This window comes from Erythranthe guttata, chromosome 14 (genome assembly GCF_056151865.1).
Source record: "Erythranthe guttata isolate IM_541 chromosome 14, IM_541, whole genome shotgun sequence".
NCBI lineage: Eukaryota > Viridiplantae > Streptophyta > Magnoliopsida > Lamiales > Phrymaceae > Erythranthe > Erythranthe guttata.
The window spans coordinates 20,452,088-20,463,945 of NC_142546.1; the positions used below are offsets into that span (position 1 = coordinate 20,452,088).

At 35.9% G+C, this 11,858-nt stretch overlaps 2 protein-coding genes across 2 annotated transcripts; one reads left to right on the forward strand and one right to left on the reverse strand.

The window, feature by feature from the left end:
- Positions 1-736: 736 nt before the first annotated feature.
- Positions 737-3,823, forward strand: LOC105950177 (cellulose synthase, putative (DUF1644)). Its single transcript, XM_012973499.2, has 4 exons — positions 737-941; positions 1,458-1,723; positions 2,527-3,503; positions 3,575-3,823. Exon 3 carries the CDS (start codon positions 2,527-2,529, stop codon positions 3,481-3,483), a length of 957 nt encoding a protein of 318 aa, XP_012828953.2. The 5' UTR covers positions 737-941; positions 1,458-1,723; the 3' UTR covers positions 3,484-3,503; positions 3,575-3,823.
- A 349-nt stretch (positions 3,824-4,172) lies between these two features.
- LOC105950175 (3-ketoacyl CoA thiolase 1, peroxisomal) lies at positions 4,173-8,363 on the reverse strand. Its single transcript, XM_012973498.2, has 14 exons — positions 8,080-8,363; positions 7,366-7,442; positions 7,177-7,261; positions 6,871-6,997; positions 6,662-6,760; positions 6,496-6,572; positions 6,291-6,398; positions 6,110-6,187; positions 5,894-6,026; positions 5,701-5,797; positions 5,232-5,355; positions 5,027-5,135; positions 4,815-4,898; positions 4,173-4,481 (listed from the first exon to the last, which is right to left on the reverse strand). Exons 1-14 carry the CDS (start codon positions 8,185-8,187, stop codon positions 4,372-4,374), a joined length of 1,416 nt encoding a protein of 471 aa, XP_012828952.2. The 5' UTR covers positions 8,188-8,363; the 3' UTR covers positions 4,173-4,371.
- Positions 8,364-11,858: the final 3,495 nt, after the last annotated feature.

An 11,858-nucleotide genomic window follows, 5' to 3' on the forward strand; every position in this document is an offset into this window, starting at 1 on the left:
AAAAAAAAAAAACCAAATTTCGACACCTACCTGTCGAAATTTGGACAATTTTCGACAGGTAGGTGTCGAAAAACACTATTGGTAAAAAAAAAAAAAAAAAAAAAAAAAAAAATTTTTTTTTTTTTTTTTTACCAACAGTATTTTTTCGACACATACCTGTCGAAATTTGGACAATTTTCGACAGGTAGGTGTCGAAATTTGGTTTTTTTTTTTTTTTTTTTTTTTTTTTTTCTTTTTCGACACGTTGGTGTCGAAAATTGACCAAAAAATCGACCTGTATGTGTCGAAAATTGCCGACGGGTTTCAAAAAAAAAAAACTTCAAAATCGACTTCGAAGCTCAAAAAAGACATCGATACTTACCTTAATGTGTTCTCCTTTCATATATACTACCATATTATTGTCTTATAACTCAATTTTATACGTTTTGTGAGGTTTTAATTTCTTTAGTTTTGATATTTTTTAGAAGGGTTTGTTGTGAGATTTTTTAGAAGGGTTTGTTGTGAGGAAGATTTTTTAGAAGGGTTTTTGGGGAGGGAGAAGAAGGAGGTGGAGAAGGAGGGAAATGGTTTTTTGAGTTTTTGATTATTTGGTATTTAAGAAAGAAAAATAGTATTTGTAATATTTTTTTAGTTTTAATTTCATTAAGGGTATTAAAGTAATTTACAATTAATTATTTATTTTTTATTTTTTTGGTATTCAAGTAAGCAAAAGTTGGGATTTGAAATAGTGATCCCCTTCCCGGAATTCTCTTATCGCGATCTGTATTCTGTATTTAGACAGTAGTACATGAAAAGAGACTCACACGCTACCTTTTTCCCCATTTTCAACCCTACCCCCAATCGACCTAACAAATATTTCTCCGCTTTGAATAAAAATTAAACTCCTCCACAATTTAATCAATCAAAGGATAAACGCTCGGCGATCTCTATTACCTCGAATTGTAATTCCGCACCTTCAATTTCTTGATTTGTTTCCAGGGGGAGGGGGCCTTTTTATTTATTTATTTATTTTTAATTGTTTATTAATTTTACCTCAATTTGATGATTGTTGGTTCGAATTGTTGCCGATCCTTGCAAACCCTAGTTATTATATACATGTCGATATGCGTATTTCAGTTTATTGATCGATGTATACAGATAAAGGGAGGAACTTTCTGGATATTAGGGATATTTTATTGCTGAAGTATACCTCATGGGTTATTTGATTTTTAGAAGGGTGATGTTTTGAATTGATGAATAAACTCTTTAAATTGGTGCAATACGCCTGCGATCGTAATATTTTGTGAATTATAATTAAATGGTGATATAATAAAAACTTATTCTTTGAACATTTAAATAATTTTTATGTTGTGCTTATGGGTTTATGTATATTCTTTTTTCCCATATTTGCTGTTTGATGATTAACGGAGCCGAATGTTATGCAAATGACCACTCTCTGTTCCACAATACTGCTGCAGGTTGTGGGAATCGATTGGTGATTGTGGCTCGAGATATAAATCAATAATACTTTATTTGAAGCCTAATTACTCCGAGAATTTTAGCTGTGCAAAAATTGTAGTTATGAAATGCTCGTGAAGGCTTGCCATTCTGATATTGCTATAGAGTCAAAGTAAAGATGTTATGTTATATCATTTGCTAAATCAGAAAGTTATAAGATTCAGATCCCGTGTTTTAAAGATCTGAAGCTGCCAGTAAAAGAGAAAATCACAATACCTTTCCAGCGGTGAGTAAAATTGAATGGCTAGTAGTATCATCGTGTGTGCAGAAATGTCTTTGCATTGGTGATTAAAATCTTTGTTATTTGTTTCATGTTAATTTCATAGGATTGAGTTACATTCAGCATCGTGTCGAACTCCTTTGAATTTCTTTTATCTGTTTTACAATGTAGACACTGTTTTTGTTTTTGCTTGTTTCTTGTTTTGGTTTGTTGGGCCCGTGGGTGGGTTGTGGAGTGTGTGAAGAATCCTCCATCCTTGTCTCTTTCATATATATTTACCTGATTGTTTGGTGCTCAAGTTTTGGTAAGTAATTGCGTGTTTTTACCCCCTTTTGCTGATAAGAAGGTTAACTTCTATGAGTACCTTTTTAGTACTCGTGGAGAGCACGAATGATACTGAGCACTACTGAATATCGGTGATTAGGTAACATATTTTTCTCAACTCATAGATGTTACTAGCTTACACTTGTATCGGGTAAGTGGGCTTTGCTCCTAAGATTACACTAGCTAGTTAAAGTTGGTGTTTATTGTTCTTGTAAGGTGGTGTTTGCAAAAAAAAAAAAAAAAAAAAAAAAAATCTCGAAAAAAGAAAAAAACACACACACACACATACATCTGGGCCTCTGGCCATCAGGACAAATTTTCTTTGGTTGATAAACCGTCCATGTACCGTAAAAAGATTTTCTTGGGTTGTTGCCTTAGCCCTCGTTTTCTTTTATGCAATGTGAATGCCGTTTGCTTGCACTGGTGTGTATTAAAATCGGTATGTTTACACATTCAATATTAGTAACATATCTCAGTGGAAATAGATGGCTAGTAGGAAAAGAAGCCTATCAAACGGTGCAGATTTGTCTGCTCTGTACAAGGAATGGGACGAAGCTTCGTGCCCCATATGTATGGATCACCCACACAATGCTGTTCTTCTCATTTGCACTTCCCACAACAAGGGCTGTCGCTCCTACATATGCAACACTAGCTACAGGCACTCAAATTGCTTGGACAGACTTAGAAAGCTCAAAGAAGAGAAGCCCGTCATCACTTCTTCGAGTGATGATGCGAGTCTTGATCATGGGGTAATCGATATGGAGAAGCCAGACGACGTGTCGAATCTGAGGTGTCCATTATGCCGTGGGGGTGTTCTGGGCTGGAAGGTTCTAGAAGATTCTAGAAAGTACCTGAACCAGAAATCAAGAAGCTGCTCACACGAATCTTGCTCCTTCCTCGGTAACTACAAGGAGCTGCGAAGGCACGCAAGAAGAGTTCATCCGACAGTTTGCCCTTCGGATATCGACCCGTCGAGACAGAGGGCGTGGCACCGACTCGAAGACCGGAGCGAGTACAATGATGTCGTCAGTGCGATTCACTCGGCGGTGCCTGGTGCGGTGGTCGTCGGAGACTATATGATTGAAGGTGGTGGTGGTGGTGGTGGTGGCAGTGGCGGTGAAGGCGGCGGGCGGTGGCTGAGCACGTTGTTGTTGTTTCAGATGATGGGTTCGATGGACCGTGGGACCGAGCTGAGGGGCGGGCGGTCAAGGGTGCTGTCGAGGCATCGCCGTGCTTCCGGAAGCTTCTCGAGGCGGCGGTATTTGTGGGGTGAGAATCTATTGGGCCTTCAAGAAAATGGTGATGAAGATGATGGGAGTGAAGATGAAGAACAATACGTGAATATAGAAAATGGTATTGGTGGTGAAAATGACGATGCTCCTCCTAATCCGAGAAGGCGTCGGAGGCTAACACGTGCTAGGTCGGATGAGAATCGACAATAGGAAGCTTCCGGAAGAATCAGGTATTTTTTATTTTTTTTGGGAGGACCTGTTTTGCTAGATTTTGGCTTAATACGTTTCATATGTTTTTCAGATTCGTGATGAAGGAAACTTTGGTATTGGGCAGGAAGTTGATTAATGGGTATAGTGACAATCGTTTCGTGCATGTATTATTCTAAAATTCGTTGCAGGTGCGATTTCCTTTTATGGAAAGGGAATAGAATAATTAAGGCCTGTTTATGTTTCCCTGTTCTTAGCTCTTGAAATTTGTTCAACTGTAATCTTTTCTCTTATTTGTATATAGTTTGACATGGATATGTTATCTCATTTCATCTTTGAATTTTCTTTTGTGTCAATTATCTTATTTCAAGTTTCGAAAACTATTCGTATCTATTTTTATTCATGATCTTTTGTTCTTTGGTTCATGTTGAAAACTCGTCGTTGCTTGCTGTTTTGCAGGCTCGAAAATCTCTCTTTCGCCTTGAATAATTTTTCTTTTTAAATGTTAGCAACGAACTTGCAATTTATTATTTACAATGAGTAGATTTATTTCAACAAGTTTCACGAATACGGGGAATTGAAGTCTTTCGTTCAAATCCTTCAATCCAAATGAAACTTTAGTTTGTTTGAATTATTTGCCACTCCATAGGAGATGCAACAAACGACTCGCAACGAAAGACTACGATTACGAATTTTGGACACCAAACACACATCTTTATTTTTTTTATCTCTTATTCTGACACCAAATCTCATTGCATAAAAATATAATTCGTCGAAAGACTACGATTACGAATTTTGGACACCAAACACACATCTTTATTTTTTTCATGTCTTATTCGGACACCAAATCTCATTGCATAAAAATATAATTCGCCGGGCAATAAACGGTTTCTATATAGCATCTTTGGACAAGAAATTTTGTGCGCTAATTGCTTGTGCATTGGAGAGTTCGTCTACACAATCCCCTCTTTCAAGAACGGCAGCAGCACCCATGCCTGAACCTGCAAAACGGAACAACCAATATTTTATAGCAATATTTTCAACATGTGAAACTATGTTAGCTTCCATTTTAACTAAAGGAATTGGATTTTGGCAAGAATTAGAGGAAATGGTTTCAAATGATTCCATAACTGCCAAGGACTCAAAAAATAGTTCAAAAATAAGAGGTACGGATTTTAAATTAACCGTAGAATAAATTCACCCGAAGAAATTCAATAGATTAGTTATTAGGGATTTGAAGTCGTTAGTTTCAAATCCATCAATTTCAAATGGAGGCCTACATTCTGATTGAATCAAGAAAAATATATTACGCTTTTTATAGAGCAAGTGAGTACCTATGCACATAGATATTACACCAAAGCGGCAGTCTTTTCCACGTCGCTTCATCTCATTAAGTAGTGTGGCGACACAACGAGCCCCTGAAGTAGAAATAAGAATCTAAATATATTACGGTTTTTTTTTTTATTAAGCGTATTTAACTACTGGCAAATACACTTCCATTCGGTGTAATATCAGAATAAATCAAACATTAGAGATTTTATATCACCTGTGGCTCCTAAAGGATGCCCAAGGGCCATTGCTCCTCCATTTACATTAACCTTTTCGGGATCAAGATCCAATTTCTTGCAGCAATATACAAACTGGGAAGCAAATGCCTGCAAATAATATTAAGGTAGACTTGTTTTTATTCTTTCAAATTTGGTTCAGACAAATTTAACTTCCAAAATGGTCTTACTTAGTCAACCAAGTACCTCGTTTATCTCAAACAAGTCAATGTCAGCAATTTCGAGACCAGCTGAATTAACTGCAGCTGGAATAGCAACGGCTGGGCCAATACCCATAACACCAGGATCCACACCCACAGCTGCAAAACTCCTGTATCGTGATGCACAATGTATCTTTTAGGATAATAATAATAATTTTAACACATGGAAATCTTGAAAAAACTAAGTCAAGCTCGATATCCTTTTTCTTCTGAATTATTTATGTACTACTGTGGTAGGAAAATTGACTATTCATTGTACCGCGACTTGCTTTCAATATATAACATCCAACATCAATTAGATTTACCTATTTTATTGTAATTATAGTCATTTATCGAGTTCTTTCAGTGAATTAATAACTAATCTGGGTGCAAACTGAAAAATCATGATCCATGCATTAAACTAGAATAAAATATCTCAGTATCCAGAAAAATATACTTCTTAAAGACACTTTCACCTGAATATGCCGAGAATTGGGAGCCCCTTTTGGATAGCTAAACTTCGTTTCATGAGCAGAACAGCTCCAGCACCATCGCTAATCTGGCTCGCATTCCCTGAGAAATAATGTCAGCAATTTTAATAATAATCCACACAAGAAACATCGAAACTTATTCATTCACCAAGTTTTCAAGACATAGTAACTCTTTTACCAGCAGTTGTGGTTCCATTATTCTTGAATGCAGGCTTCAACTTTGCCAGATCTATCATATTTGTGCTCGGCCGAATTCCTTCATCTACTGAGATCACAACAGGCTTTGCCTCACCGGTTTTAGGGTCCACAATCTTCAAAGCAAAATCATTTAGAAATTCATAGAAAGATTATATATGTTCTTACATAAATGATTACTATATTCCAGGTTATGTACCTTTGTATGAACCGGAATGATTTCGTCTTTAAATTTTCCTGCTGCCCTTGCAGCAGCAGCACGTTGATGAGAAACAACCTATTCATGCAAAATTCCAAGTGGGCATATAATTTTTCCCTCCATCCATTATATACATATATATATATAATTGACATGCAAACAAGAATGAGGAAAAACTCACAGCAGCTTGATCTTGCTCTTCTCGCGTCACCCCATAACGCTCCGCAACATTCTCAGAAGTAGCACCCATTGGAAGAAGACAGTCACGAGCTTGAGGGAAAGCCTCAACCTGTAACCAACACCGTACATAGGATTTGACATTGTCAGTATTCGCATGATTATTGCTGTAAGAAGACAAAAAGGGTAAGTTGAGAATTTTCATGTACTTTAGGGTTAATTTTCTCAATTGTGTTCGCACTGGTCGCAAAATCTGCTGTCATGGACTCCAATCCAGCAGCAATGCCTGTATGTAAAAAAAATGATGATTGAGGGATTATTAGTTGCAAAATGCAAATGTGTCTTCTCCAAACTTTTAATTCAATTCATTAATACCTATATCATAATATCCAGCTTTTATAAAGGCAGCAACATCGGCAACAGCTTGGAGACCAGATGAGCATTGTCTGTTGACTGTTCTGATAGGTACTTTATCTGGAGAAATGATGAACTAGATTCAGTGAGGAACAAAATAGAGAAACCAGAACGTGTAAATTTGCCAAACGTGAAAACGGGTCGAAATAGGCATTTTTTGGTAAATATACCAGGAAAACCGGCATACAATGCTGCCATCCTGCACTCAATAGCTCTCAGCGAACCTGGAGCCAAAACAGTGCCGACAACTATATCTCCTACCTCCGCAGGATTTAGATTTGTTCTATCGATCAATGCCTGCACAATCATGAGAGCATACGAAGATAGCTAAAAGATTTACGCAAAGAAAATGACCAAAGAGACATATATATAACTAATTTTAGAAAAAAACAGGCGCAAAATTAGGTGACAAAATCATGAGTAGCATGTGAGAAAATGTCTAAAATAGGTTCACCAACATCTATACACAGACTCACCTTCAGTACAGCGGCAAGTAAATCATCGGGAAGGGTATCCTTGAATCCGCCTCGTGTTGATTTGCAAAGGGCCGTTCGATAAGCTCTTCAGGACACAAAAAGAAATTCATATTAGCATTTAGCCGTTGGTTGGCAATTTAAAATAAACAAAAACGGGTAGCTGAATTTCTAAAATGTGAAGCAACTCACGCCACAATGACAATGTCGTCTCCAAAAGCAGGTGTTCTATGATATGCAGCACTATCCCCAGCCAAACATACTGCACGCTGTCAAAGAAAATTGTACATGAACGACAATTACAAAGGATCGCAGCTGAAAATCTCCGTATAATTTGGATGGTGTTAGGTCATTTCAACACCTCTCTTGAACATGCATATAAAAATTTCACTTGATAGTTTTAGCAAAACAAAAGTTCACATACTCAAAAGGTTTTTTCCCCAATATTACAGCACAACTGCATTATCACTTATTACAAGAGCCTCGTCCCGTAAGCATTTATAACAAAGACAAAACAAACGAAAGGCAACATCGTAAGAGTCGAATCAAAGTTCAAAAATACGGGAGGTGATATTTTGCCGTGATTCTAAACTTTAGCATGTCTCTGAACCAAATTGAGTTACAGAAACTAGTTGACATAAAGTAAACTTGTGAAAAATCTAGTCCAAACAAGGTTTAGCCGATCGGATAAAACTCAAACCGATAATTGTGCAAGTTTAAATACAATCAGCAGATCATTAGTTTTTCTAACTACAATTTAAGCGAGATAAAATTGGAGTTTGATAAAAAAAAAAAAAAACATGAATATGAGTACTGAATTTGAATTCAATGGAATCGGAGGGGCGAGTAGAGAAGAATACATCAATTGAAAGCCAAAAAAAATTAAAATTGGGAAAAAAAACTCACAGAAAGAGAAGGTTGAGAAATTAGGTGAGGAACGGAAGAAGTAGGTCGCAAATGGTCCAGCAGGATCTTCTGTCTGTTCGCAGCTTTCTCCATTCCTCTCTCTCTCATTTCTCTCTCTCTCTCTCCCTCTCTCTCTCTCTCTCTAAGACACACAAATACACACACTGATATTTCTCTTTGGTGATATTATTCCACTTGAGAAATTTGGATGTGCAGTGTCACTATATAAAAGAGAAGAAAGTGTTCTTCAATACAATTTCTACGATATGCGTTGACTGTTGTGTCTGACGGTCAACATGACTTATACATGGACGGTGAAATTTCCGTGAAATTTTCCCGTTTCCCACGTGCAACTTACAGGTTATTTACATGAACGTAACACGGACACGGAAATTGAGATACGGGAAAATGGAAAAACGACACGGAAACGGCGCATCCCAAAAAATGGGATTACAGGAACTTGGGGTAAATATGTAATATTATAAATATGTGAGTAAACATATATAAATTTTTATTTATATACAAACTATTTTTATATGTTTTATATAAACATATTAGAAATAAATTTTACTATCAGTTATCAATTTGGAAAGTGCAAAAATATTTGAAAATGTACTATTCAAAAATGTCTCTAACTATTTAGAAATTGCAAAATGGCTCATAACGTGTTCAACAAGTGTTCTCAGTGTCGGCCACAAAACGTGTGCGAAATGCAAAAACACTAAGAAGTTGAAATTTCCATACTACATAACAGGCGGGTCATATATACCGTGTGATTTTTAGTTATTGATCCGGTTAAATAACCACTCACTGTGTACATATACACAATGTGAGAGTATGTGATAATATGCAGATCAACGACTAATAATCACTCAGTAAAATAAATATCATATATTTTTGTAATTATATATAGTTGAATTTTTCCTTGATAATAAATTTAACATGATATTTTGTTATAGTGTGACATTAATATTATCTTTTAATGATTAAGGCATATAACTAATCTCGACAAAAAGTTTGGAAGGGTGGTAGAAAGCAAAACTTAATTTAATGGCACTCACATGTTAATTTAAATACTAGTCATCAATTCTTAATTTTGTTTTGTATTTATTGGAGGGATTATAGAAGTGAAAAAAATACAAGGCCACTCGTTATTTTCTCTATTATTAGGTGGGAACAAACAAGTACACCAACTATAATTTATATCAAATTACGGCAAATCCACTAAGGTAAGGCCAAATTACAACACTATCCCTCCTATTTGAATAATAACAACCCCGAGGTAAAGCCGAATTACAATACTCCCTCTGAGGTAAGACCAAATTATGTGTTGTTTTCCTCGTTCACTCATACATTATCAAATTTATCTACTATATGAGCGTTTTATTTGTAAGAAAATACATAGTTGAGTGGTGGTTATAATTACCTAAACATGAAAGATTTTCATAATTTAATCTTATTTCAGGGGCCGGTCGTAATTTATCCTACATTTTAATGCAAAATTAGATATATAAATATGTTTTTTAATAATAATTTCCATTAATTAGAGGAGATAATTTAAATCAAGTGCACTTGCAATTATATAATTTTATATGCATCCAACTTGGATGCATACTTGAGTACTAGTTTATTTAACTAAATTAGTATAATTACCAAATCATCATTTCAACATACTTTATGTATAATAAAAATATATAATGTTAAAATTAGTAGTAATTAAAGGCAGCTATATAAAATGGGACATAAAATTGTTGTAGAAACAAGCATTTCATTCTCTCTCTTCAATTATTCTCCTATGCGAAATATATCATTTACCCAATAAAGTATAAAAAACATCAAATACCTCTACCTTTAGCATTTTTCTTAATTTCTGTTAGTCAAACCCTTTGACCGACTATTGCAAAGAAATGTTCGTTTTTTTTTACGAAAGTACCCCAAAAAATTTTGTATATAAATTGCTTAATTTTAGCAAATGTTAATCATTTTTTTTTTCACTTTTTTAATAATTTTTTCACTTTGTTTAGTTATTTTTTCTTTCTATTTTCAGCTATTTCTCTTATAAAGAAACTGAAAAGTTGAATAAATAAGAATGAAGTTTTGCAGATTATGAATGTACACCCATAAAAAAGAAAAGGGCTTATTTTACATACCTTCTAAGAGGCAAATTAACTAGTGATAAACCCAATGATAAATCTTCCTTTGACATACCTCCTGGGGTTAGGAAAGTACATTACTATCCATGCAGCAAAAATACGTTGGGCAATAAATAAAATATTTGACAAAATCAAATCCCCATATAACCATGCATTTCCCCAAAAATCTAAATTACACGCAACATATCAACAGAGAGGATTATCGTCTACAACCTACCTCCGAATGTGGAAACCGCCAACCACAAACACCACCCGTCTTTCACCTCCGACAGACAACAAATCCACTCGTTTCTACGCCGCCGTACTAAAGCTCCTCCTAAAAAACCAGAACAATGGTGAAAAAGGCAAAAGCTATGAAGAAAACATATACTTTTTACAAAAACTCTGTAAATGGGTATTCGCACTATTTCTCGATTTTTTTTTTCCGTTTCTCTGTTCTAATAGATCTATGAGACGCAGGCAGTCCTATGTAGTCACTGGATGTTATATGTAGTTTTGTAATCTAACCCAAATATCTGTTGCGATAACATAGAGAAATCAAAATGAGCGGCGGTAGAAGAGTTGCAAAACCTGGACGCAGGTATTTGTTATGTTCTACATCATCTATGTCAGCTTCCCCCCCAAAATATATACATTTTCTATAGATTTGCATAGTTGTATTAACGGTTAGCCAGAGATCGGTGCATCTCTGAATCAACAACATACGTATTTAACTGGAATGCTCTGTAGTTACATGTAGTTATATTGTGTCTAATATCAGTCATTATCCTACAATACATGCTTGTTTTTTGTTGTATAGATGAAGAAACACTAGCGCGCCAGGCCCTAGACAAAGGGGGGTACAGTTCGCAATACCGTTCAACACTACATAAAACAGTTAAATTCTTCTCAGATGTCCATCTCCGGCCAGAGCACTACGATTGCCTCCGGCGTACACCGTTCTACAATCTTATCCTCCATTTCGCCAAACAAAAAATAAGTGAGGCTTCGGTTACAAGAACACAAACCGGTGTTTAGGAAATTCTCAGGATTTACGATGCTAAAGCACAGTCGTTTGTAATTGGTGGCAATAATCTAACTATCGAACCAGAAGAATGTGAATTAATTTTTGGTATAAAGTCTGAGCCGGTACGGATGCGTTTTGACAAATCCCAAAGGCCAAATGACGGGCTCGTGCATAGGAGATTCCATAATCATAGTCAAGTGACATTTTCGGATGTCAAAACTCAACTGATGGCATCATTAGCGGGGAGGGAACAAGAGGACAACGAGGACGTTATCAAGTTGATAGCACTCCACCTAATGAGCAGCTTCTTCTTCAAATCATCCCAAGCATTGTTGCTTGGTGGATGTTCAAGTATTCTGATAGCATAGCAAACATGGGGAGGTACAACTGGGCACGATGGATTACAAAATTTTTATTAGATCATGTGAGATCATCCCCCGCTGATAAGGTGACGGGTTGCACTCCATTACTGCTGGTAATTCTTCTGCCTACGACATCTAAACGATTATAGTCATATATAGATATATGTAATTATGTATAGTTATGTTCATGCAAAATGATGTTTCTGTTGAAGCAACTAACAAGTCTTCCCTAAAAAATGTATGCAGTACTGGCTATGC